A 26,852-nucleotide genomic window follows, 5' to 3' on the forward strand; every position below is an offset into this window, starting at 1 on the left:
GCAACAGATGCTCCGCGGCGCGAGCTGGGTGCCCGGGTCGGGCCGGGCGCGGGGCTGAGCAGGCCACGCTCTCGCGGAACGCCCGGGCCGGAGACGGGGCTTGGGCGGGGACGCGGGGGAGCGAGCGGGGAATAAAAGGCGGCGGTGCACGCTCAAGGGACGAGGTGGGAGCTCCCCAAAGAGGCTCCTCCCGCTGTCCCGGTCACCGGGTCCCCACGCCCCCCCCATCACCGTGCTGCCCTCTGCCGGGGTGACCTCGCGCCGCCCCCCACCCCCACCCGGGGTCAACTCCAAGGGCTCCTCGTCTGCAAACATCAGCTCCCCGCCCCCCCCCCCAGCGAGCAGGGTCCCTTTGGGGCAGGCGGGTCGCATGGGCACTTAGGGATCCGAGGTCCGCAGGGGTCCGACCCCACCCCCACAATAACTGGGCGAGTCTGTCGTGGGCCCCTTGGCTGGGGACTGGGTGCTGGGAGGGCAGTCCCTGCCTGGAGCTAGGAGCTGCCTTGGCTGGCAGCAGCGGGGGGCAGGGGGAGGCAGGGAAGGCTTCCTGGGAGAAGCGGCTCCGAAGAAGGGGGTAGGAGCGCAAGCGCAGCCCTCTTTCTCACCAGGCTGTGCGGCCAAGGCGCCAAGGGGCCCGGATGCCCTGAGCGCGCCACCCCCACACGGGCTGTAGGCCGCTCCTGGAAAGCCGTGCCCCCAGGATCCAGGCACCGGGGGGCCCCTGAGGGCCACGAAGGGATGGGCCCGGCTCTGTTCCCGCTGCCCGTCCCTCCCTGCCTGAGCCCCTGTCTGCTGGGGTGAGGGGGCAGGACGCCAGCCAACCCCGCCAAATAAGGGAGGACAAGCTGTGTTCAGAGCCTTCCAGATGCGGCCACGGCTGCGGGGGTCACTGTGGGGATGCCTCCTTCTCGCTGCCCCCGCCCAGAAGCAGGCACCCATGTACTCCAGGCCCCAAGTGAGGAGACCCCCAACACACACACACATACAGAGCTTCAGGGGATCGGGGCTCCATCCCTGTCCATGCCCACTGCCCCACTATCCAGGGAAGCCCTGGGTGCCTCTGCCCCGCATTCAGCCTAATGGTGAACCCCTGAGGGGCCCCCAGTCCAAGGGTGAACAGAGCTAGAACGACAAACTGTAAGGGTGAGGAAGGCAGGGCAAACCGCACAGGGGGCCGGCTAAGACCCAAAGGCAGGGGAGGGTCAGCGGGGTGAGGAGCTGGGAACGGCCCATGCAAAGGCCCCGGGGTGAGGAGGCCTGACTCCCGTGAAGGCCTGTAGAAACACAGTGGCAGAGGCCGAGCAGGGGAGGGGTAGGCCTAGGCGAGGCTAAGTGGGAATGAGTGCGGGGCCGCACTGGGCCTCTCCATGGGTCTTCATGCTAAAACCAAGGGAAGCACAGAGAGCCACTGAGCTGGGTTGGGCTGCACAGCAGTGACCTACATTTTCCCAGAGCTCCCTGGCTGCAGGGAGAGGGGCAGCAGAAGGTGAGGTCAGGGCAGGGAAGCCACAGGTCACCACAGTGCAAGGGAGAGGGGCCAGTGACCCAGCCAGGGCCCGGCAGCGGAGGGACCTGGGACTGAGCAGGGGCAGTTCCTAGAGAAGTGAGAGGTGGGGTCCAGAGAACAATTCCCCGTGGGCCCCTCCCTCAACCACCCCCGAAGCTTCCTGCCCGTGGCCAGCTGTGGGCGGGAAGGACAGCCCAGAGACCGGCTGCGCGGCGGGTTGCAGAAGCTGTCGTGTTTCAGCAGCGGCTCTCCGCCTGCTCGGAGCGGTCTCGGCCTGGAGGCAGCAGTGAGGGATGCTCACTCCATCTCAGGATTCAAGCTCAGCCTGTCCAAGGAGGCAGCCTGCCCCCGGGCCCTTCCTGCTGGCCAGCCCCGCTTGGGGGTACAGAGCGCCCCCACCTGCCCTGCAAAGCTAGGGAGACAGTGGCCTGGCCCCATCTGCTTCCCTGCGGGCCTTCTGGGAGCAGGATCTGGGTCTCCCTGGCCCAGAGCAGCTGGGTCCTCCCCTTTGGGGCCCCCCCATAGGGAATTCTGCAGCTCTCGGGCTGGAGGGCTGGGGATCTGATGGGGGCTCGGGCTCCTCCTTCTGCCCGTGCTGGGCCAGGCTGCTCTGCCTCTTACAGGAAGAACCCCGTCCCTGCTCTGGGGCCCGCGGATCCCAACACGGGTCTCCCACCCAGGTCCACCCGCCCCCTAGCCTGGGGGCTCCCTCTCTGAGTTCCCCAGCAAGAGGGGCTCCCAGGATGTTCCGAGCTGGGCGCTTGACAAGGCCGCGATGGGGTGGAGGCCCCCAAGCTGGCGGGGCCCTTCAGGACCAGGCTGGGGTGCTGGCTGCCTGGAGTTTGGACAGAGCTGGCTTGGCTCTGGAATGAGCTGTGCTTCCGCCCGCCTGCGATCTGTGGTGCTAAATATAGCGGCCAGGGAGGGGAGTTTCCGGTTACAACCCCCCCCCCCCAGCCCCCAGTGCCGGGAAATCAATGCCAGCTCCATTAGGCCCAGCAGCAGTGCCTGCGGACCTGCCCCATCGGACTGCAGAGCAGAATGACGGGGCTGGACCGCACCCCGGGCCGGGCGCTCTGTCCCGCACCCCCCACCCTGCCGGCTCGGCGCCTCCAGCTTGCTCCCCACGGCACACAGAGCCACCGGCGCCACCCATACCTGCCAGAGGCCGCTCTGAGGCCGTGGGCAATGCCTGCAGGTCGGCCAGGAAGGACAGAGCTCTAGAGGCGGGCACCAGGCAGGCCGCAAGCAGGGGAGGCGGGGTGGCGTGGTTCTAGGCTGGGCGGAGTCCCGGCCCTATGACTTGGTCTCCGGATGGCTCTGGACAGGGTGGGGCAGGGCTGCTCGGGACCCCGCCACAGCCCAGCCCTGGCAGCCCCTTGGGCACAGGCCGCAGGCCCGAGGGCCCCTCCTCGGTGGCACGTCCCTCACGTGGCCGGGCTCCCAGGAGGCCCCACCTGGGTCCCAGCCAGCATTTGCATACAGGTGGTGCTGCTTGAGTGCACCCCTTGGGCACCGCCTCTGTGGGCAGCCTCCACCGCCAGGCCCGGGGCGGTCTGCACTGTGCTAGTCCCAACCTGCCTGAGCCCCAAGCCCTCCCCAGGCCAGCAGGAAGGGAGGGACGCCCCCCCCAACCCCCAGCGTGCTCAGGAGCAGACACCTGCCTGCATGGGGTCAGCCTGAGGGCAGAGCAGGGGGATTCCAGGGAGGCGAGTAGACCTCAGCCCAAGTGAGGTGCCTGCACTTGACGATGGGGTCTCAGTGAGAGCCAAAGGCATGGCCCTGCCCAGCATTTGCCTCGATGCCGGACTGAGGCCCGGTCCCAGGGGACACGGCAGCTCAGGGCACTAAGTGGGGTTTGCAGCAAAGCTCCTGGTCACTCCCGTCCCCACCTATGACAGCAACGGGCCCGGACACCTTGCCCTCTCCAAGCCGCCACGACTCATCACCCACAGCATCGCCCACGGGTCTAGCGGAGGGCTTGGAGGGCCAGGGGACAGGTTGGAGGGCCAGGGGACGGGTCAGGCCCTCCCTCCGGGAGCTTCCCCAGCCGTCAGGCCGGGCCCGCATCCTGCAAATGCCCAAGGTCACCGCACCCCCTCCGCAACGGGTTCCAACCCACCCACTGCCTATGGAGGCCTTACTGGGTGTGGAGCTGAGTGGGCGCCAAGCACTCCTGTGACCCCAAGTGTTTAAGGGTCACAGAAGCAGCTCCCGTAGTGCCTGACCCGCAAGACAGGCTGGCGTGCATGGCGGGGGTCCTTCGGACTCACAGGCCCACACTGGTTGGCAAGCAGAGCGATATCCCGGCACAAACTCCCAACAGTCCAGGGCATGCCAGGGCTGCTGGGGGCACGAGACCCAGATCCAGAGTGGCTCTGGCTCTGGGCTCCCGGAGAAGGAACCCAGCCCAGCCCCGGAGCCGGGAGCGTGCACCTCAAGAACGCACAGCCTGCACTTCCGTCCCTCCTCCTGAGGGCCGGCCCAGCCACCACCCCCACAGCCGTACGGCTGCCCCGTGGCCCAGCACACAGTCCTGCCTGAGCCCTTGGCCCGGCTGAGACCCCAGCCCCACCTCTCCTGCCCCAGCAGGTAGCCTGGCCAGGCACCATCCTCCCTGTCTCTCCCCGGGACCCCGCCTAAGGCCTGACCTTAGCTCCCTGCCCGCCACCAGCCGCCCACAGCCGTCCCTGCCCCGCCTGCGGCCAGAGGCTTCTCCGTGGAATGAGAGGCTCTCGTGGAGAGCACACCCTCCCCCAGGACCCATCTGGGAAAGCCTCACTGTCCCTCCGCCCCCCACCCCCAGCCCACCCCGGTCACAGCTCAGAGCCAGCAGACACAGGCTAGAGCCACACAAGCCTTTATTTTCGTCTGCAGGCCAAGTGGCCAGAACTAGCCTTGGTCTCGGGCCCCTGGAGTCTCACTGGGGACGCAGGCCAGGGGCCACATGGCTGAAGAACCACGAGATGCCGAAGATGACGCCGAGGGTCTTGGGGACATCTGGGTCATCCGCGAAGGAGCGGGCACCGTCCAGGGGCAGGTGCACGACCTCAATGAGCTCACCCTCCTCCGCCAGACCCCCGCCTGGGCCGTCCCGCTGGGCATCTGTCACCTCTGCGTAGAACATAGTCTGGCTGGAGCCAGTGAGTCCCACACCGGACCTGTGGGTTGAGACGGCCTCTACGGAACCAGCCACACAGGCCTCACGGGCCGCCCTGGCCCTTCCGGCCATCCTTCTAGCCACTCCTGCCCAGGAGACCCATCTGATAGGCAGAGCTCCAGGATATGCCCCCCCCGCACCCCCAAGGATGGCAGAACCCTGGCCTCATGGTGGCTCTCACTTCTGTGGCTCTGTCCTGTGGCGAAGGTGGAAAGACTCTGCCCGTGTAACTGAGGGCTTTAATCAGCTGACTTCCAGCTTGAGAGATTACCCTGGTGGGCCTGACCTAATTAGGTGAGCTCGTCAGTGAAGGCTTAGTCGTCAGAGACACTGTCCTGCGGGCCTTGTAGACCAAGCAAGCTGCCACGTGAGGGGGCCCCGTGGTCCAGGCCTGCAGGTGGCCTCAGGGAGCAGACCACGGTCCCCGGCCAACAACCAGCAGGGAAAGGGGGCCCTCACTCAGCCCCACAGCGACGAGGGGCTGGATTCTGCCACAATCACATGAGCTGAGAAGGGGACCCTGAGCCCCAGATGAGCCCACGGCCCCGGCCGACACCGTGACCACAGTGTGGCCAGCACCTGAGCACCAGGCCCCATTCCCAGGAAGCAGAACAGCGGACCCACGGCAGCTGTGAGGTTTTAAATGAGGGTCAACAGGAGCCAGACATCTCTGCGGTGTGGGTCTGCAGCTCCCTCGTGCAGGGCCTCCCTTCCCAGCACAGACCCCAGTTGGCACCCAGGGCCCCGGGCTGGCTGGAAGCAAGGACCCACGTGGCAACCGTGTGGCCCAGGCTCAGAGAGCCCCCAACGCCAGCCCCGCCAGGATGCCAGTTCCAGGCCGGGGAGGGCTCCTCCTGAGGCGGCAGGGGTGTGGAGGGGTGAGAGGGAGCCCCTCCCTAGGTGGCTGGTGGCCAGAGGGGGCTGCCAGCCACCGGGAGGGGGACAGGCACCCAGGTGCAGCGCCGTGGCAGGCACCGTGGGCAGCCGGGAGGGGACAGGCCATTCTGCAGCCCAGGACCGCAGAGGAGTCAAGCGTGAGTGCACGTCGGGAGACGGGGACCCGAGTGTGTCTGGGGCCACCCAGAGACATGCAGGGTGGGGGCTGCTCTCGGTGGCGGCCCAGCACACAGGGGGGCTTCCGTGCCCCACTGCCCAGGAGGGGGCACCCCCGCCAGTCGGGCCTCCCCCCACTGACACAGTCCCTCCTGATGGCCGGTTTCCGGCGGGGGCCGCGGCCTGCACCTTGGACAGAAGCGCCAGTCTGGGGGGCTTCCAGGCCCAGCTGCCGCCGCTCGTGCAGGAGATGGTACAGACGCCGACCCAGGGCGAGAAGAACATGCCCAGCCCCACCCTCCACTGGGCGATGGCAGAGGAATGCCTGGGCCTTGTCACCTGTGACGGGCAGGGGCGCCCCGGGCTCTCCATCGCTCTGAGAGGAAGCATCTGCTGTCTGTCCTGCCCCCAGGGACACCTGCCCCGACCTCTACTCCAGCCCCTTCAGCCCGACCCCCCAGAGCCACACCTTGTCTGCACAGTGCAAGTCTTCCCAGGTTGCTTGCTGCCCAGCGTCCTCCTGGGCTCCCCAGCACCCTTGGGATCAGGCTAGAGCCCCGAGACCCTGCTTGAGGAACCGCTGCGGGGGGACGCTGCTCCTCCACGGGTCCCCCACCCTCCAGGCTGCCTCCTGCCAGCCCCCCCCCCGCCAGCCCCGGGAGCACCCTCCCGTGCTCCTGGCCACCAGCAGCGAGGACACCCGCGGACAGCAGGCCTGCCCCTCAGACCACGATGCTCAACCACTCGGCAGCCAGGGGTACACGTGGGGGCTCCGAGCCCTGGCTCCGTCCCTTCCTTGGCCTGGAGGCCGGCCCCAGCCCCCCAGCCCCCAGCCCAGGGAGCCACCCTGACAAAGCCCTTGGGCAGCTGAGGCACAGGGCCTGGACCCAGCACTGAGCGACCCCCGCGCCAGGCTGTGAAGCAGAGCTGCCCACCGGCCCCTCCCCGGGGGAGCAGGCCCCTGCCCCTGCAAAGGCTGCGGCGGGGGGGGGGGGGGCGTGCTCAGGGCCGTGCGGGGGGCTGGCCTCCTGCTTCCACGTTTTACCAGGCTCAGGGACCCGTGAGGGCTTTCAAGGGGCAGCACATGGACAGGCTTCACCCTAACGTCTCGTCCTGAAACACGGTGGGGGACACCTGGGCTTTGGTGGGGAGGGGCCTGCAGTCTCAGCTCCAGGCCACATCCCTTCCCCGCCCCCGCCATGCCAGAGCCCCTGCCCCCCAGCCTCATTCCCGAGCCGCTGACAGCAGATCTGTGACTCCGCCTCCCACCACCCCCCACCGGCGCCCGGTGCCTAATCCCACCACAGGAAGTAGAGGCGTCTGTCGGCAGCAGCTGCCACCCGGGGCTGGCCCCATGTGGCTAGGGGCCGAAGGGTGGGGGCTCACGTGCCCCAGAGCTGCCCCCATGAGCCCTGGGTTCCGGCCTGGATCCCAACCTGAGGGCCTTCTCTGTCCAACCTTCCCCGACTCCATGTTGAAACACAAGGAGGAAGAACCCTGCCTGCCCCCGGGGCTGGGGCACTCGCTGCCTCCCGGCTCATCTCAGCCCCCGGCGGTGCCGACCAGATGCCCCAGCCCACTCACTTGTAGGTGGCGACCCGGCGCAGGTCGGAGGGAGACAGGCGGTAGCCACACTCCTCCCAAGCCTCCGCGCAGGCCACTTCCTCCAGAGACAGCCCCGGCTGGTCCACGAGGCCCGCACACAGCTCATGCGTGACCCCCGCCGAGCCAGGCAGCGTCACCTGCAGCTCCCGGGCTCCGTCCCGGTCCACGGCCGCCAGGGACCCCGGGAAGTGGCGTTCGACCTCGCTCGCGTACACGGCTGGGTGGGGAAGGCCGGGCCACGGTCACAGCTGTGTAGTGGATGCTAGACCCCCACTGGGCTTCAGTTTGCCCCTCCCCCCACCTACATTCTGACCCTAGGGCCCCAGCGGCCTCTCCCCTCCCCCCAGAGCCCACTCCCGCATGCCTCACCTGGCCGGAACTGCTTCACCAACACCAGGCTCTGCTGGGAAGAGTTGAACATGAGAATGGCCACACTGTTGGGGGGGAGGGACGATACTCAACACAGAAGCAACACCCTCACCTCGCCTCCCCGGGCCCCTGGCTCCCAGCCCCGTTCCCAGCATGCCCAGCCCACCTCCTCTCCCCAGCAGTCTGGGGAAATTGGTCCCTTACTCAGATGGGAACACTGAGGCCCAGGCAGGGCCAGAGCATGCCCAGGCCCCACAGTCAGGCCAGGACACAGGCCTACTGTATTCCGACAGGCAGAAGAGGGGCTCGGGGTGCAGAAGGACATGCTGGGCAGCTGGGCAGGTTGGGGTGGCGGCAGCTGAGGCCGGCTGACTGACGGGACATGTGGCCCCCGCTGGCTGGCTGCCTACCGGCCACACTCCTCGTGCCTCCCTGCCATCCAGCCCACAGCCTGCCGCTCAGGGGAGGACGAGGGCACCCAGACGGCCTCTTCCAGGTCCAAGAGGGCCCGGCTGCCACGACGGTCCAGGCAGCCTGAGCCAGGAGCCAGAAGGGGACATCCAGAGAGCATGAGTGCATCAGGAACACGGGTGCACCCAGAGGGATGCGGCAAGGCAGGGGCGGGGGCACTCCCGGCCCCTGAGCCCCAGTGTCCCAGTGGGCGTCAGCCTAGGGTTTCCCCGGCAGCCGGGCCAGGCTGGGCTCTCACCTGTCATGTGTCTTCATGAAGTCCCATGACTTCTGAGTGCCATTCTGAAAGATGCAGGGTGGTGGTCAAGGGTGGCCAGAGGGCTTCTAGCGTGTGTGCAAGTGCCCTGCGAAGCGCAGACCCACTGCACCAGTCCCTACCCGGGCAGCCCACCAAGGCTTGAGCCCATCAGGAGCGGGGAGCTGCAGCAGGTTGGGGAGGGAGGTCACAGACAGCCTGATCCCCTCCAGGGGTGGGGCAGAAAACCACAGCACAGGGTAGAAAGGCATCCAAGGCCCAGTGTGAGCTGCCACCTGGGGCAGGCTGGACTCAAGGAGCTGCAAGAGATGTACGCTGTCACCAAGTGCGGGCAGCACCGTGTGGGGCACGGGGAGGGGCAGGACGGGGGGTGGGGGTGGGGAGGGGAGCAGAGATGAGGTTTTCAATGCTGAAGCTTCCTCAGGCCAGTGGAGACAGACAAGAAGGCAGGAGAGGTCAGGCCAGCCTCCTGAGTACACCAGCACCAGGAGCGGCTGGAGTGGGAGTGCCCCAGCCAGGCGGGGGGGATCGCCCTGCCGGACATGGTGATGCAGTGATGGTGACTGGACAGGGGATGACCCCGCCCCCGCCCAGCTTCTGTCTGGGGCTGTCTCTCGTGCATCCTGTCGGCCTGTTGTCCTGTCGCTCGTCTCCATCATCCCACTCCCCAAGCCCGGGCACCACCCCCCGATGGGCTCCCAGGGCTCCCGACAGCAACCAGGGAATAGAGGAGGCGGTGCGGGGCAGGGGCTGGGCCAGGCCCACCGGGGGAGCCGGGAGGGGCATCTGTGGGGTTCCAACAGGCACGGTGTGTGAGAAGCCTAGAATCCTGCCAGCTGGACACCACTAGACGGGGTGGGCTCCCATCCTTGGGGCTGGAGTGGACATGATCAGTGGTCATTCCACCTGGTCCTGCCTCCTCCCCAAGGGGTCTCTGCCAGCGGGGCTGGACCCAGGGCCCTGGGGACCTGCCCTGTGGCCGCCCATCGCCAGCACCCTTAGGCCATCTGCTCTCAGCCACTGGGTCAGCCCTAAGACCCCGGAGAACTGCAGGCCCCGCCCTTGGGGCTCTGTGCAGGCCTTGAAGTGGACATGGACCTGAGCGCCAGACACACAGAACGTGCACCCGGGGCCGCAGAAGAGAGAGGATTTCCTGGAAGAGGCAACACTGTACCAGCCACACAGGCCCCCGAGGGAAGGGCATTCCAAGCAGAGGGGCTTCACGGCCAGAGGCCCACGTGCTGGTCCAAGGGGCGCTGGGCAAATGAGTCTGAGCTCTGCGGGAAGCAGAAGGCCCTGGAGGACTGGCGGGGGCCTTTGTTTCCAAGGGGAAGGTCGGGCTGCCTGGGAGGCCGTTGGGAGGCACCAACCCCAGGAGGCAAGCCTGGGCCTGCCTGCAGTCTGGCCACGGCAGGGCCGGCCACCCACCCAGGACGCGCTCCAGAGAAGGCCTGCCCCCCCCCCCCGCCCCTGAGCCTGCCAAGTGCCTGCTGTGCCTCCTGCCTCCTTCAGGATAAGTGTCACCTCCTGCAAGTCTCGGGGACTCTCCCAGCTCAAGTTCAAAATGTCTGTCAGACCCTTCGGTCTGGCCAAGGCAGGATGCTAAGGGACGGGCCAGAGAGGCCCAGTGAGGCCCAGCCAGACCTACCCCCAGGAGCCCCAGACCAGCTAGTTGGGTCCTAGGCCTGGTTAACCTTCTTGGGGAGGGGGGCGGCAGTGACCTGCCTCCGGTCTGTCTGGCTACCATGCCTCCCCCGGCCAAGGATGGCTGCAGGTGTCCCTAAGCATCATGCACGGCCCAGCCCTGTGTCCTACAGGCCCTGAAGGAATACTGCCTGGGCTCCCCAAGCCCGGGGCCCACCACTGCCTCCTGTCTGCCCCGGCTCTCTTCGGCTACCACCACCCACTGGTGAAGCCGCACTGACAGGCTACCGCACTTGAGCTCGGGGAGAGAGGATGGCAGCCACGTGCCACGTGGCAGCTGTGTGCCCCGACCCCCTGTGCCCACCCACTGCCCCCAGCCCAGCCCCAGCCCCCTGGGGGCTGCACAGCCATCATCAGACATCGCCACCCAAAGTCAATGCCAAGGAGAAGGGCAGCGATCTCAATCGTCCCTCAGCTGACCCCTTGCTTCTGTCCCAGGCCAGCACTGCCAACCTGGGCCCATCCCAGGGACATGAATTCCCTGTCCCCCTGGAGCCAACAGGGCTACAAGGACGGAGCAAGTGAGAGCTGTGAGAGGAAGGGCCGTGGAGTGGACAGGGCGCCGCCAGCCCAGGGGCGGCCGGGAAGCGGAGCATCGGACACCTGGACCGCAAGTGCTGTCAGCGAGGCGGGAGGGCAGTCTCATCCGGAAGGCCGGGGGATACTCCGACACCCGGCAATGCGCTGGGCGCAGCCAGGACGCTGAGCAGAAGGTGAGGGGCCCAAACCACGGAGCTGGTTCTCACCGGCCCAACAGACATTCCTCGTGAGCTTGCTCTATGCAGGGTGCCCAGGGAGTCACGTGGTCCTGCTCTCGCTGGTGGCCGGGGATGGGCGGGAGGAGAGGTTTTGGGGGGGGGGCGCAGCCTGCCTGCGTGCTGGGCAGCGCAGGGGCCCCCGGAAGGAAGCCCCCCTAGGGAGGCTCCCCAGTGCTCTGCCGGATCCCGCGGCTGCCTCCTCACGCCACAACCCTACCTCCGCTGCCAAGAATGAAGACCACCGCCTCCAGGAAGCTTTCCCTGACCCCGGGGCGCCCCGTGCGTCCCGCTGCAAAAAGTGCTGGGGCCGCGCACAGCCTCCTCGGAGGGATGGGTCGTCCCCAGAGGTGTCCCGACGGACTCGAACCACACCCGCCCGCTGAGCTGGGGCGCTCCACAGGGGGCGGGGCGGGGCCGGGCCGCGGGCGGGGGCGGGGCTCCGCGGGGCCGGGGGCGGGGCTCCGCGGGCGGGGGCGGGGCTCCGCGGGGCCGGGGGCGGGGCTCCGCGGGGCCGGGGGCGGGGCTCCGCGGGCGGGGGCGGGGCTCCGCGGGGCCGGGGGCGGGGCTCCGCGGGGCCGGGCGGCGGGGAGCGCGGAAGGCGCGCGGGCGGGCGGCTCACCTGGCGGTAGCGCAGCGTGAACGGCCGCAGGTAGGGCGAGGCTGCGCAGTGGCCCACGGCCGCCCCCTCGATGCGCTGCATGCCAGCGCGCGGGGCAGCCCGGCCACGGGCAGAGTCCGTGCAGGCCTCGGGCTGCCGGGCGCGTGACCCGGCCCTGGGCATGCTCAGTGCGCGCGGGGCGGGGCGGGAGGGCGCGGGGCGGGGCGGGAGCGCGCGGGGCGGGGCGGGGCGGGGCGGGGCGGGAGCGCGCGGGGCGGGGCGGGCAGCACCTGCCGGGTCGGCGCGCAGGTGGGGCGCGCCCGGCCGTGGGAGGCGGGTGCGGGGCTAGCGCGTGGAGCCGGCTGCCGGGCGGCGTCCGGCGGGGTGTGCGGGCTGGCGGCCGCGAGCGTGGCTGGAGGGGACCCACCGGACACGCGATCGCCCGTGCTCGGGGGACTTGGGACTTGGTGGGGCAGCCCTGGCGGGAGGAGCCGAGCGGCTGTCCCACCCCACACGCGATGACCGCGGCCCTGAGACTGGGTGATGCGGGGGCGAGGTCAGGCCCCAGGGGAGGAGAGCTGGGCCCTGCGCTCGCGGCTGCCCGGTGGAGCCTGCGAGAGGAGGAAGGACGGGGTCGGCGGGCGGCTGCATGCAGGACCACTGAGCGGGCGGCGGTGGGAGACCGTGTAGACCCTTCTGGGGAGCCTGGTGGCCAGGAGGACAGCAGCTCGGAAGAAAGGCGAGGCCCGGGAAGGGGGCGGGACCAGGGCCGAGGCAGACCCAGGCCCTCCGCTCACCTGCGCTGCTGGGAGGAGCGGAGCCTCCTTCCCCTCCGGGGCCCAGGGCTATCGCCACCCTCAGGAAGGCCTGCCCGCCATGCTCCTCCCAAGCTGTGAAAAGGCCCCGGCAGCTGGACTCCTCTCTTGGGGGTGGATCTGGGGACCCCTTCCAAAGGCAGCCGCTGCCTCCCCAGGGGCCGCTAAGAATGGTGAGGCAGGGGGCTGAGCCCCGCTCCTGCTCTCTGACTGTGGCCCCACAGCTAATAGCCAGGGGCACTGGCCACATGGCCTTGAAGCTGATGCCCTTGTCTTCTTATCTGTTGCTGAGTAGTGAGACACAGGGCCTCAGAATGTCGTGGCTGGAAGCACCGATCTGTCCCTCACTGTCTCGGTGCACGGATGACTCTGGCTCAGCCCGGCAGCTCTGCCATGGGCTTTCTCTGCATGTGTGGTCAGGGGACAGCCGGCACGGGCACCTTCAGGAGGCTCAGCGGGCTTGCACATGCAGATGGCTCCGCTGAGCCGCCAGATGCAGGGCAATGCGTCTGGCAGCTCAGCTGGGCGGCCGGAGCAGCGGGGGCGGGCCGGCCGCCTCCCCACGTGGGTCCTTTCTGTGCGGCATGGCGGTCTCAGAGCCATGGGGTCCCCCTGCGACAGCAGCTCCCCCAGCACAGGGTCACCGGACCAGGCTTGCTGCAGCCCAGCTCCCACATCAGGCAGCGCTCCTTCACGGCATCCCGTGCCAGCAGGAAGGTTCACAGGGTTCTGGAGCCGCGGGAAAGCACGGTTCCTGGGGGCTGTTGTCAGAGAGTCACCATCACCTCCCATAAACCTAGGGGTTTGTGCTTCCCAGCCTTCCTGGCTACCCCATGTCGTGCGCACTGGAGAGACGCGCACCAGGGCCAGCCCTGCCCGGCAGCCCTGGCCCGGGCAGAGGAGGAGCGGCAGGGAGCCAGGAGCATCTGGGAAGAAGAGGCAGCCTCTGCTCCCAGCATGGGTGTTGCCGTGGAGGGAAGGGAAGTTTTCCTGAGGCCAGCAGAGGTGGTTGGTCGTGGAGACGGCAGAACTGAGGTCTCTCCAGCCGTGAGGTGCTGCCCCTCGGGGAACAGTCTGGCTGTTCTGCAAAGGGGAGCCATCAAGTCCCCGGGAGACCCATCAGTACACTCCTGGGGGTGGGCTCGGCCAACCCCCGCCCTGGCCGCCCTACGGACAGCAGCTGGGAGGGCAGCCGCGCTGCCACCAGCAGGCGAGCGGGTCCACCATGCAGCTGACCATAAGACAGAGTATTACTCAGCCCCAGAAAGGAACAAAATTCAGATGATTCGAAGACGGGAATGTTTCGCGCTAACCATGGCCAACCAGCCCATCTCCCCCCATTCCCCTCTGTCCAGGATGTGGCCGGCGCAGCCTCACCGTGGACCTGGGGTCAGGATCCCCGGGGTGTGGGCGAGTCTCTCGGGTGAGCTGTGAGTATGGCCACCGCACGGCAGGCGGCCTGGAACTGGGTCCCAGTAAGAGGGACGAGGATCCCACGCTCAGGCTGTAGGGTGGTCTAGCCAAGGACCCACCGTCCCAGAGCCCTGGAGGAAAAGGGAGGGCCGGAGCCAGTGGGCTGGGCTGCTGTGAGCCCCCATGTCCGCCCCCCGCACCTACAACCACGGGTGTGACGGCCTGGGACGGCTCAGACTCAGCATCCTGCCGCTCCGGAGTCTGACACCAGCCTCCCCGGGCCAGGGCCCAGCTGGCAGCCGCGCGGCGTCCCTTCTGAAGGCTTCGGGGCGGAAGCCGTCCCGGCCTTTTCCAGCTCCCGCGGGCACCCCCACGCCAGGGCTCGCTCCCTGACGCCGCTCCCATCGTTGCCTGTCATTCTCCTCCTCCTCCTCCGAGGACGCTTGTGGGGGCCTCGGGCCCCCCCAGGAATCCAGGCTTGTCTCCCCATCTCACGTCTGCGTCTGTGAGGTTCCACAGCGGCAGGCCTGGGGGTCAGGGCGGAGCCCTGGGGGCACCACAGCCAGGCAGGAGCCTGTGTCGGGAGGGCCCCAGGACCGCTCGGTGCCTCCAAAGCGTGGCAGAGACCTACTTCTCCACGGTAGGCGGGCGCTGGCGGGACCCCTGGGTGGCTTCTGCCGACTGCCGCCTCCCTTCTCTGGGTCGGAGCTGGGGCTCACCTGCTGAGGCCAGGACTGGAGGGAGGGCGGCTGCGCGCCCATCCCCGCGGGGCAGGGGGCTGGGAGCCCTGGTGGCCCGGCTGGCAGGGCTTCCCCATGGTCCGGGCTGGAGGGCACGCTCGAGCAGTGCCCAGCAGCCTGGGCGGAGAGATGGGGCCCCCGCTTCCCCCAGGGCTCAGCCTCCTCCCGGGGGGGGGGGCAGTGGGCAGCCACGGGTCCAAAGAGGTGAGGGCACGGGTCGGGGGTCCTGCTCTGAGAGACTCCAGGGATGGAGGGTGGTGCCCGCAGGGAGGGCCAGAGGCAGCGGCCACAGCAGTGGTGACATCAGGGCTGGACATACAAAGCAGCTGCAGAACCCACGCCTGCACCTGACGTTTCTGCCCCCACCCCCGTGGCTGTGCTCACAGGGCTGTCCCTTGGTTATGGTTATGTCCCTTGAAGGCATCTTCCTCTGGCCTTGCAAGGCCTTGGCCGGGGCAGCCGGGAGCGACCCCGCCGGAGCTCACACAGCATGTGGCTGAGCATGTGGCCCAAGCAGCCTGGGAGGAGGAGGCCCCAGAGCCCTCCCCTGAGCCCTCCCCACGCACAGCAGGTCAGCCCCGCTCACCCTCACGGTCACAGGGTGGCTCCCGTGGCCCGGGCATTGCCTACAGACCCAGGGGCAGCAGGGAAGGGGCGCGGTTTTGCAACTGGGAGGAAACCCTTGCCCAGAAGGCCCCACTGGGAGGACGGGGGACCGTTCCCTGGAAGGTGTAGGCCCGGGCGCGCGCTGCCCTCCCCGAGCGAGCCCAGACACGGATGGTGAGGAGGAGCCGAGGTGGCCTGGAGGGGGTCCAGCCCCTCTGCTCCGCGGCCTGGAGAGCTCCGCGGTGGTCGGCCTCCCGCGTGCACACGCACGCTCCCTCAGCCTCTCCCAGGGGGTGCGGCTCAGGGCCCCTGCTCCGTCTGTGCTGGGTGTGGGGTGCCTTCGTGGCACACTGAGAAGCACACCCACCTGCATTTCTTTCCACACCTAACCCTCTGGTTTCGTCATCGTGTCTTTTTCCTCCTTCCGTGACGGCTCGCTTTCCCCGTCCACGTGGCTGGGCCGCGGGCGCCCAGGGGTTTGGTGGAACGTGACTCCAGTGTTTCCGGATGAGACGGGGGCTGGAGTCTGTGAACCGAGTCGAGCAGATGCCGGCGCGGTGTGGGTGGGCCCCGTCCGATCAGTTGGGGTGCACACGGGACCTCGGGCAGAGAGAATCCGCTCCCCGTGCCGTCCCGCTGGGACGCGGGTCTGCTCGGCCTGGGGGCTCCGAGTGGAGCCCACGGCGGGCTCTGCTGGGTCTGCCGCTCGCCGCCCGCTGGTCGTGGCCTCGCAGCCTGCACTGGGTGACCGGTCCCCTAGAGAGACTCCCATCCCCGCAGGTGTGTGTCTGTCTCCTTCTCTGGACAACACAGGTCATCGTGCCTGGGTGTCGTCTGATGGGTCTTGGGCAGTGACCGCCCTGCACCGGTGCCTCTTCTCCAGGACCTGGGGGCCCTCCTCTTCCGTCCCAGCATCACTGACCCATTCCCTTTGTCTTTGTCATCCCATGGCTTGTCCCCATTTTGCTGGCCTTCCTCCTTCGAGAGCTGTCTCGTGAAAGCTGACTGCTTTGGACCCTCCCCGGCCCCTGTCTGACCAGGCGGCCCTTCCTGGCTTGACCACGGGGCTGCCCGTTCCTTCTGGTGTCATGGTAACAGCTGGGCCAGGCCCTGACCCTTTGTGGGGGCCTGTGTTCCTCTGGCTGTGCCTGGGTCCTGAAATACCACCATGTCCCATCTTGGCTGGGTTTCTGTACCCTCAGCCAGTGACCCTTTCAGTCCCTGTGTCCCTGTGTCTGGTATCTCCCCCTTCCCCTTCTGGTGTCTCCAAGGTGGTCCACATGCCCCGTCCTGTTCCCTTTAACGCAGGGCCGTGGGGGCCCCATGTGCATCAGGGCAGGTGTGTCCTTCGTAGGGGGCACAGTACAGCTGTCCGGCCAGCCTCTGGGGGCCCAGATTTTGGTATCGGGGACACCCCTGGCCGCTGGCCCGAGCTGCACTATCGGAGCCTGCTTGTGGCTCTCCGCTCAGGTTAACCCTGGAGCTGCCGAGGGCCGGGCCGCCCCGGCTTCCTCTCCTGCCTCTGCGACTCCTGTTCCGACAGCCCCCGCTGTCCCCACTGCTCTTGGACACACGTCCTCGTATCTGGATGTACGGATCCCTCTCTTTGCTGTTTTTTCCTCATCCTTCCAAAAGTGACCTCTTAACCATTAACCTCACTGCTCCTTACACAAGTTAGAGCGACTGTGGTGAAAGCACCCACAGAGATTTGGATGGGAGCGGGCTGGGTCTGCCGCTCCGGCTCCCCGGGAGGACCTCAGGCCGCGGAGGCCCACACTCCCATCTGCTGGCCTCCGGGTCTCCTCCGGAGGAGCCGCGCGCCTCTCTGCGGGCAGGCCCCCCGCATCGTGTGTCGTCGCCCCTGCCACCGTGGGCGCCCCCCAACTCCGCACCCGGCCGCAGGAGCGCCACGGGAAGGCGACCGCCGCTTTCCAGACGGTCCCGTGTGCCGTGTGCTGTGCCCGCAGAAGAGCAGAAAAGACCAGTTTGAAGAAAACAGGGGCCGGTTAAGAAAGCACGTTTTAGGCAGCCTGGTTGCCGCTGGGGGACTGCCCCCGGCTCGCCTCTCTGGACACAGGACCGTTCCCACCTTTAGCGGCTGGTGTGTGTCCCCAAGCTGCACCCTCTTCTGTTTTGACAAAGTGCTCGGCTGACGGTCCCGGGAGAAGAGAGGCTGTGGGGCCTCAGGGCCCGGGTCTGGCCTCAGCCTCCCGGGGAGGTCAGAAGCCGCTGGCGCCGCCAGTGGGCGCAGACACGGGGGATCTAGGGACACCAGGCCCCAACCATCAGGGCATCAGGCAGGACCCGGAGGATGGGCTGCCCTGTGCTTCTGCTTCCAGCCCCGTTGGGGTCCCCTCAGCCTCCCATATAGGTCAGGTGCGTGTCAGAGCTGGTGCTCCTGGGAACCCACGTCCTCCGCTGTCTGACCCGGCGGGCCAGGCCTCACGGGGCACAGCTGTCCTGCACACCTCTGCCCCCACTCCCCCGGGAGCTCCCTTCCCCCGGCTCCCTGGCTCGGTTCTCGCTCTCGTTGTAACGGAGCAGGTCCTCCGGGAGCCTGAGACGGTGCTGGCGGGCGGCGTGAGGCCCCTGGCGCGTCTGAAGGCCTCTTCCTCTCCCTTCGCGCCCCGGGGCGGCTGGGCTGCGCCTGGAGCTCCATCAGAGCCGCTTTCTGCAGTGCGGGGTCGGGGGGCAGCGCGGGGTCGGGGGGCAGCGCGGGGTCGGGGGGCATGGCTTCGCCGCCTGCCTGCCTTCCCCGTGGCCACTTCCACTTCTGAAGGCGTCCTGAGGCCCCTTTGGGGACCCAAAACATGTTGATTTGGAGAACGCCCCGTGTACTAGAAAACAGTGTGCCTCTCCCGACCGCATTATCCAAGCTGCTCACGTCTTTGCTGGTGGATGCCGCAGCCGTCTGTGTGCAGAGACGAGCTGGAGCGGGTCACGGGTCATCTGTGGCTTTCGTGTCCTGAAGCTGTTTTTTGTTGCGTCCGTGTCCGAGGTTTCTGATCTGCTCGTCATCTCCCAAGTACTGGCATTCCTCTGTCCTTCGTGACGCTATTACTTTAAAATGGTTAAAACGGGCAGCCGGATGTTAGGTATGTTTTGCTGCCGTGAAAAAATACAGTAAGACAAGACCCGGAGACCGTGCACCTCCCAGCGGGAGAACACGCTGCTGAGCGACGCCGCCACGCGGACCCAGCCCGCCGTGGACAGCTGCCCTGTGGCAGACGCGGGTGGCCGTGGCGGGTGGGCACGACAGTCGGGTTTCTTCCAGCAGGACGGAGAACTGAGGCCGCGGAGGTTCGAGACGCACGCCAAGCGGTTACGGCGCGTGGGCCGTGTGCGGGCCCTCGTCGGGCCGGCCGTCCCAGAGCCTGGAGCCCCGACCGGGCGCCCGGGGGCCGGTGGCGTTTGCGCTTTCTGGGCAACAGTCTGAAGCGACACAGACGGAAGTGTGAAGCTGCGCCCAGGGTTTGCGGCAGAGCAAGAGGGTGGAGGAGGGGCGGGGGGGTGAGAAGGAAGGGTCGGGCCGGAGGCAGGAAGGGAGGAGTGGGGTCTGCGCGACCCACGATGGCAAGAGAGAGGGGGTGCGCGGGGACACATCACCGGACACCATCCCCGCTGCCGCCTGTGCCCCCCGAAGACCCTCTCCACCCGAGTCCTGCGTCTGTAATTTGTCTCCCTCTCTCGTCTGTCCTTCCGGGGAAACTCCGTCCTGCTGTCCCTCCTCCCCGGCTACCCTGACAGGGCCGCCAGCTCCACACCCCTCCCTGTTCCAGGAGAAGCCTCGCATGACCTTTCCTGATTCCTTGTCCTCTGGGGACGGTCCCCAGCCCCATGTTTCGGCGTCATTCGGGGATCCATGCCTCCGCTGGGTTCTGTCTGAGCCTTGAGCTCCCGCCTCTGGCTTCCCGTGCCCCCGTCTCTGGTCTCTCAGTGCCCACTGCCCAGAACCTCGGCGCCACGGTGCTCCTTTCCTCTCCCAAGCCGGGCTCCCCCTTGGCCTGGCCACCCTGGCCCCACCACGGAGTTCGCCCAGCGGGGACCCTCGTGCTCAGGGCCAGGGGCTGGGGCGTCTTCCTCCTCACACGGAGGCTGTGCCCCCACCCTCCCTGAGGCCCCGACACACACCCCGGGCCTGCCCTCCTGGCTGCAGGGCTCCCTCCAGCCTGAGACCCTGCCCACCTCCCACGGCTCCCACCTCTCCGCCGGGGCTCCTGCAGGCCCTGCCCGGTGCTTCTCAGCATGAGCCCCTCACCTGGCCCTGAGATGAGCTGCAGCGTGAGCCCCACACCCACTCCTGTACCGCCCGGCACCCCAGGTGCCCCTCGTGGGGCTTGATGGCAGCCCGAGGGCAGCAGCGGGGCAGAGTGGCAGTGTTGAAGTCATGGGAGGGCGGCCTGCTGCACCACTGCCCCCAGGGGCCTGGCCCGACCCTGGACCCCAGCCATGGCAGGGTCTCCCCAGGACCATGGGGCTCATGCGGGCCAGAGCCACGCTGGCCTGGGGACAGTGGGACAGCAGGCCCCAGCCAGGTCTCAAAGGCTGCGGGGGGCAGGCAGGGTTTGGGGGTGGCCTTCTTGGGGCGAGGGAAGCAGGCTTGGCCTGGAGCCCAGGCAGGACCCCAAGGCCTACAAGCGGGGTGTGTGCGGAACCCCGGCCCCGACCTCACTTGGGCCCCAACACTGTGCGGACCCGGACTCCTGGGTCACACGCTGCCTCATGGGTACGCCCGCGTCTCCCCAGGGCTGACAGCTACGCCCCACATTCCCAGCCTCCAGGCACCCCTGGGTCTCAAAGGGAAACAGTTGGGCCTGGAGCCCCCAAAACGCGTGAGCCGCAGGGCAGCCCGAGCCCACCCGGAAGACGCGACCCGGGGAACAATGCCCTTCGTGCGACAGACTTTCCCTCCACGGAGAAAATAGAGTCTAACAGAATGGCGACTTCCTGCATTTGTGCCCGAGGGGTGACTCACGCAGAGACCTCCCACAAAGAGGAGCCTCTGGCCAAGTCCGCCGGGCTGGGTGCTGCCACAGCCCTGCACCCCCCGAGCCCCCCAAGGCAGGCAGGGCCCGCCAGCCGTCTGTCCTGCGGGCCTCAGCACACCCCCCCAGCTTGGCCGCGGAGAGGGGCTGGAGCGAGTTAGGCATCCACGGGGCTGGGGGATGCCATGAGGGGCTTCCCGGAGGAGGGAGACCCGGCCAGAGGACACCGGGGGCATGAGGAGAGCTTCTCGGGGGACAGCGGATCCCTGCTCCGGAGAAGCGAGGGTCGGGAAGCCTGCGGGCTGTAGTGAGGGCGGGCCACGAGCACTGGGCTGAGCAGGGCAGGGTCGAGGGAGGCATGGGGACGGGGCTGCCTGGGCCTCCTTCTGCATTCTGGGTGAGGGGGTGAGGTGGCCGGGGGGACAGCCCTGGATACGAGGAGGGTGGGCAGTGACGGCCAGCAAGGCCCGCCATGCAGGGGCTGAAGCTGACGACACACAGAGGCCTGGGCAGTGTGCCGTCCAGAGCGGCCCAGGCAGTCAGACCCGGACCCTAGGGGAGGACGGACCGGCCTGCGGGGTGGGGACAGCCCCTCGTGGTAGCAGGAGGATCCTGAGGGCCCCCCTGGGGCCTTTCCCTTACGGAGAAGAGGTGTGAGGGCAGGACCTTGGGGCAGGAGATGCGACCCTTGTACCCCTGTGGGAGGAGGGGTGTGGACCCGGCGGCCGGGACGGGCTCTGGGCCAGGCTCACGCTGAACTGCAACACGGTAAGGATGCTGACCTCCATTCTCCTCTACCCTGGACAGAGGCCGCAAGCTCTTCCGAGAGTCCTTCCCTGCGACCTCCCAGCGCTGATGTGCTCTGAAGGGGCTCAGCCTGTCGGGCCATCTCCTGACCACACGCTACTGTTAAAGGACGTGTTTATTTTTGGAGAGAAAGTGCACAGGGGGTGGGGAGGGGCAGAGGCAGAGGGAGAGAGAGGATCTCAGGCAGACGCCCTGCGGAGGGCCGGGCCGGACACGGGGCTGCACCCCGTGACCCCGAGATCATCACCTGAGCCAGAATCCGGAGTCAGACGCTCAACCAGCTACGCTACCCAGGTGCCCCGACTCTGTTTTACCCTTTCTGTAGTCCCCAGGGCCAAAGGCCCCATGTGACCTCAAGGAGCCCTGCCACTACCCCAGCCCACCATCCCTCCTGTGCACGCACGCGTCTCGGTCTTTCTGGGCGCGGCCCTGGAAAACCACCCTCCTGCCTTCTGAGGCTTTTGCCAGGCCCACACCCAACCCCCTGGTGGCCCGACCGCGGCTCCCCTGCAGTGCTGCGGTCCTGCCCCGACACCCCTTTCTTCGGTGCCCTGCTCCTCCCCTTCGGGCTCCCCACGGTAGAGACAGTAGGACTGACCGCCTTGTTTGGGGTGACATGCAATCCTTCTCCTTGAGCATCCCTGGCACCTGTATGGGACTGGCCCACGTGGCCCCGCGAGCCAGGCTCCCGTTGGAAACCCTGCTGCGCAGACCGGGGGGGGGGGGGTGGCCTAGCACAGCATGGTGCGGGCTGCTCCCGCCCGTGTGGAGCCGTGGAGCACACGGCGGGGGTGCGGAGGTGGGCCCTCCCACCGCCCCTCTGGGCTCTGGGGGCAGGCACCCTGTGTGGGGTCTGGGGCTCTCCCTGCCCCTCTGGCCCAATCCCCTTTGTCACTCACAGTCTCCCTAGAACTGCTTGGCACTGGCCTTTCGGATGGCTTCAAGTTCAAGCCTCTCCCAGACCTGTGACCTCCAGCTGCTAAGGCCAAGGCACCAGGGTGGCACGGCTCCCCTCCCTCCCTGGTGGGGGACTGGTCCCTTGGTAAACGCCCTCTGTAAAGCGCCTATTGTGTCCCAGCGCTGTGCTGGGTGCCGGGTGCCATCTCGCTAGGTCTGCACACCCCCCTGTATCACAGCCATGCGTTCGGAGGGGAAGGGTCACAGAGGGGCACCTCCAGCCCCTGGCGGCTGGGCAGCAGCCCTCCCCCGGCTCCTCGGGCCCCGGGCGGCAGCTCATTTCCGCGGTGCCCCACTGCCCTTGTGGTGCTGCGCTTGTAGCCTTCCAAGCCCTCTGTTGCCAGAACCTCATCAAGTGTCCCGTTGGAATGCCCCGGGCAGTTTTCTGATGGACTGTGTGGGGACAGCTTTCCAGGGCAGGCCGCATGGGGGCTTCAGAGGAAGGAAGTGCAATGGATTCCAGGGCACTGGGGAGAGGGGCAGGATGGGGGCTGGCCGAGGACGGTCCCTGCCAGGTGGGTGGGACAGTGGAGCGGCTGTGGCCATCCGTGCCTTGACCAGCTTGGTTCTGGCTTGGACAGGAACCGTGAGCTCTGGTTCTGGGCCAGCTCCCATCTCCCACCCACTCCGTAGACCACACTCCGAGCTGTGGGTCAGCATGTGATCAAGGTCTGGCCGGCCGGCTGCCCCGGAGGCCCTGGGGAGTGGGCAGCCGGGCGAGGCAGGGCAGGGAGGCCTGGTGGGGGACCCTAAGACAGCCTGTCCCGGGTGAGCCGGACTGTGCAGCGGAGCCGGGGAAGGCACAAGGGAGGCCGCCCGCCTGGGGCGCACCTGGGGCCGTGTTTTCCGTCACAACCGCCCGCCCCCGCCCCCAGTCCTGTCAGCCCGGAGTCTCCGGGGCACCGACCCCTTCTCCCCTAGAGAGCAGCGAGGAGCTGGGTTTCCGTCCCGACTTCTGCGTCCTGCTCGACGCTCCTCCTAACCTGCGGGGGCCTGTCCCCCCGCCGGCGACCTGGGAGGGGAGCGACCTGGGAGGGGCACCCCTGCGCCTGAGGATATCCCTCCGCTTCCTCTGCCCCGCCCCCGCCCTCCAGGGCCTGACCTCGCGGGCCCGGCCCGCACCCCGCCTCCCCGGCCCCGCGCGCCCTCCCCGCGGACCGGCCCCCGCGACTCCGCGCCGAGCGCTGGGCTGAGCCCCGCCGGGCCCCGGCCCCAAGCCCAGGGCGCCCCCGGGCAGGTGGCCGTCGCCTCTGACCCCGGGCTGGGGCGGCCTCGGCGTCTGGGCCTCGGCTCGGAGCGTTTCCTGCCCGCGCGGCCCAGCCCGGCCAGCCCGGCCCGCAGGAAGTGGCCGCCTCCCGAACAAAGGCGCCGGCGGACAATGGCCATTGAATTGGGCCGGGGCGCTCGCGCACGGACGGGCCGCCAGCTGCCCGCGCTGATAAGGCCCTGCTCCGCGGCGCCCGGCGCGGGGGCGCCCGGCCCGGCCCCGCCCGCGGCCCCGCCCCTCCGGCTGCGGGCCAATGGGAGGCCGGCCCCGCCCCTGCCGGCCGCGCGGGGGCCAGTCCGCGAGCTCGCGGCGGAGCGCCCCGCCCCGCGCCGGCCCCGCCCCCGGGCCCCGGAGCCGCGGACCCGCCGTCGCCGGGCGGCCCCCGCGCGCGAGGGGAGCCGCGCGGTGCGGGGCGCGTGACGTTGGCTGTTTCCGCGCGAGCCGGACGCAGCCGAAGCCCTGATGCTCGGGCACGTGGGCGCCTCTGCGCGCCCGTCGCCTGGCTTGCGGGGGACGCGTCTCCGCGGTGGTGGCGGGGGCTTTGGAGAAGGTGGCCTCGGGGGTCACCCCTGGCAGGGAGGGTGCGCGCCTGGTGACTCTGCCGAGGCCCCAGAGGTTGGGCTGGCGGCGAGACGGTGGGGGTGGGGCGCCGGCCTGAGGCCCCGGCGGTGGAGCACCCGCTGGGGTGGTGTCAGGGGAGGTCCTCTCGCTCCCGGTGACGCCCCGGCGACAGGGCTGTCGCCCCTGCGCGTGGCAGAAGTGCTGGGCTGCGGGGCAGCTGCGGTCACTGGGAGTGCTGCTCTGAGGCGCCCTACCACCCCTGCAGCCTCCGGCCCCTCCTACCTCCCCCAGCACCCCACTCCCAGGTGACCTGGGTTAACAGGGACCCCTCGGCAGCCCGGGCAGGCGGTCACACACCTGACCTCCGGTGGATGCAGCCTGACCGTCAGGCAAACATGCACCCGCCGCGGCCCGCCGGCTGTGCCCTTCCGCACCCCCGGAGCGGGCCTCCCTTCCACGCTGCCCCTGCTCTGACGCCCCGGACCTGTAGCTCTCCCTCCTCCCTGCACCCACCACGACGACCCTGACTACATCCTGCGCAGGCACAGCTGGGCGTCATAGGTCACAATTTCTGTGGTTTTGTGCGCCATCCAGGCCACGCCGTGGACACTTGGGGCTGCATCGGGAGATGCCTGCCAGTCCCCCGGCTCCCCCAGCACCGCGCCCTGCCTGGGGCTGCAGGAAGTGGGAGGCCTGGAGGCTTTTGACTCTGGCCCTTTATCAGCTTCCTGCGGCCAGCCCAGCCTGGGCCCCCACGGCGCCGGGACGACGGGTCAGCAGTGACTCACCGGGAGCCTGGCCTGGGGACACCCCACCCGCCCATACACACACCCCTCCCCCGCCTGGGCCCCCCTACTCTCACCCAAGCCCGCACCTGGCTGTTCCCAGGAGCCCCAGGCTTGCCCTCCCACCACTCTCCACCCACCGTCTTCCCCATGTTTTAGGGTCCGGCTCTGTCCTTGGGAAATGCTTTGTTGGTTCCCCTCCCCCAACCCCAACCCCCAGGGTTGTCTGCCCTCCCCACAAACCCAAGTTGCCCAAAGCCAGTAGGGTGAGCGGCCAGGGCTGTTGGGCCCACCTGGGTCAGTATATCCTCTCCTCCGCCCACCTCTTCGGCCACACACTTGCTCCCACCTGCTGGCTGCACAGTCTCCTCCCACCGATTCGGCAAGAAGCGTGACACCCCATCCTCTGGGACCCTGGCCCCTCCCACCCTCAGAAGCTTTTACCAAATCTCCCCCCTCCCTTGTCCTCTGTCACCAAGGACCCCAGGTTGGTAGCCCTCCTGCCTCTTCTGTGACCAACTGTGGAGGTGGCCACCAGCTTTTCTTCCTTCAGGTCCCAGTGTGGACCCCTCCTCCTCCAGGAAGCATCTACGTCCCTACGCCCATCTCACCTCTTCCACAAACACTGGACCCTCAGTGGGGACCCAGAGCCTGCTGTCCCCTGAAGAACCCCCTCACCCAGGGTGCCTGGGGACACCGCAGGTGACACAGGAAGCGAAGTTGAGGGGAGAGTGGAGAGGGCCTGGGTGGTTGTCTTGGTCTGATCGCACTGCCCACATCAGGGGACCGCCTGGCGCAAAGGTAAATGGCAAAGGGGCCAGCCATCGGGGTGGGCTCCTTCCTCCCAGGAGCGGGGCTCCGCAGGGCCCTGACCGACACAGACACACACGCACACACGAGACCCGCAAGGCCGGGCTTCCCGACTGTCCTGCAGTGCCGCCTGCTGGCTGGGACCCCGTGGCCCGGACCCACGCAGAGCGTGTGGAGCCCACAGGGCAGGGTGGGCTTGGTGGGGAGCTCGGCGGGGCTGAGAGCCTTGTGTGCCTGCGTGTTCCTCCCAGCCCTGCGTCGTGGCCGTGCGACCACCGTGCGCCTCCCCCCAACCCTCCATCCCCAGGCTGGGGTCAGTTGAAGAGCAGCCCTGCCCAGGGCCAGGCCGGGGCTGCACTGAGGAGACCTTGAACGCCACAGCCCACGGCGGAGGAGCTGGCTCCAGGTGTCCACCCCTTTTCTCAGACTCCCCTGCCAGCCCCTCTACACACTCTCTGGATCCCCAAACCTGCTCCCCCCACCCCCCCCCCAGGCCCACCTGCTCAGACCCCGCCCGGGCTCCCCATCCATCCAGTGCTCCAGTTGGCCGCACACCTGTTCTCAGCAGCAGCCCCCCCCCGCCCCTGGATTTCCCGACGGCACAGAGGCCGGTCCCTCCCTGCCAGGTCCCCACGGCCAACGCCAATAAAAGCTTGGCTGCGAGGCTTTGGCCAACAGTGGCTGAACGAACTCATCTGTGACCCGATGGCGGGAGGTCTGTGTTCTCCAGGGCTGGGTGTGGCTGGAGCAAACACTCTCCCGGTGAGAAGCTTCTGTGGGGGAAGGGAGCCCAGAGGTGGCCAGGGCTCGGGGAGATCAGTGCAGGCTGGGGGGGCGGGGGGGGGCTCAGAGACAGTTTCCCCTCACTGACACGACACACACCTGTCTCTGTGCGCACCTGAGCGTGGTGCCCACGTGCACAAGTGCTGATCCCGGCCCCAGCTCTGGGCGCAGCGCCGTCTGCCAGGACCCGCGACCACCTGCCATCAGGCCCCACTGGGACACCAGCCTCATGCCCCACGGCCTCCTGGCCAAGCCACAGTACGCCAGCAGCCTGCTCAGCTCCGGGTCCCTGCTGAAGGCAGTGCCGGGGCCAGCAGGCCAGCCCCCCGTGACGGGCCAGGCAGCTGTTTTCCCAGGCCCCACCAGGCTGCTACCTGGCAGACAATGTCCTTACTCACTGTGACCTCTGAAGCTGGGGGCAGGGGGCAGCCAATGACTCAGGCTGGTGTGAATCCCGCCCCCCCCAGCCCAGGAAAGGGCAACCCCCACACGACCCAGCAGAGCAGGCATGCTCTCCGTCCAGCTTCGGCCTCCTGGGCAGTGGCTGAGTCCCCATGGCCTCAGCAGTTTATTCCCTGCGGTGGAAGGGGACTTGTCCCTCCCTGCCCACCCATGAGCTGACCAGGGCCGATGGGTGCCTCCTGCACAGCACCCCCCCGCCCCCGCCGGGTTGCTCCACGGGTGCTCACCACCCATCACCCCTTCCCTGGTGCCCTAGCCCTCGGATGGGAGCAGCTGTCCACTTTCCTGGCCAGGGCTGGCCGCAGTGGCCATGAGAGAGCGCTGAGGACTGAGGACTATCTGTGGTAGATCAGGGTCAAGGTCAGGTTCCACCAATCTGA

The 26,852-nt window shown here is 68.4% G+C and overlaps 1 protein-coding gene across 3 annotated transcripts; it reads right to left on the reverse strand.

The window, feature by feature from the left end:
• Positions 1–4,352: 4,352 nt before the first annotated feature.
• Positions 4,353–11,669, reverse strand: NUDT14 (nudix hydrolase 14). Of its 3 annotated transcripts, XM_080807525.1 has the most exons (5): positions 11,503–11,669; positions 8,404–8,447; positions 7,695–7,759; positions 7,305–7,542; positions 4,353–4,668 (listed from the first exon to the last, which is right to left on the reverse strand). In XM_080807525.1, exons 1-5 carry the CDS (start codon positions 11,662–11,664, stop codon positions 4,428–4,430), a joined length of 750 nt encoding a protein of 249 aa, XP_080663651.1. In that variant the 5' UTR covers positions 11,665–11,669; the 3' UTR covers positions 4,353–4,427. The 3 variants fall into 3 exon arrangements, with proteins under 3 accessions (XP_080663651.1, XP_080663652.1, XP_080663653.1); XM_080807526.1 differs by lacking the exon at positions 8,404–8,447 and having other exon boundaries at positions 7,695–7,725; XM_080807527.1 differs by lacking the exon at positions 8,404–8,447 and having other exon boundaries at positions 7,695–7,728; positions 11,503–11,641.
• Between the last annotated feature and the right edge of the window lie 15,183 nt (positions 11,670–26,852).

Source organism: Martes martes (assembly GCF_963455335.1).
Source record: "Martes martes genome assembly, chromosome: 7".
NCBI lineage: Eukaryota > Metazoa > Chordata > Mammalia > Carnivora > Mustelidae > Martes > Martes martes.

Excerpts from the sequence above, each read along its gene's own strand:
- NUDT14 (XM_080807525.1), bottom strand. The coding sequence starts at position 11,664 with ATGCCCAGGGCCGGGTCACGCGCCCGGCAGCCCGAGGCCTGCACGGAC. Across the intron at positions 8,448-11,502 it reads TCACGCTGCGCTACCGCCAG|AATGGCACTCAGAAGTCATG; the intron begins GTGAGCCGCCCG and ends TGCATCTTTCAG. Across the intron at positions 4,669-7,304 it reads CGCCGGGTCGCCACCTACAA|GTCCGGTGTGGGACTCACTG; the intron begins GTGAGTGGGCTG and ends CTCAACCCACAG.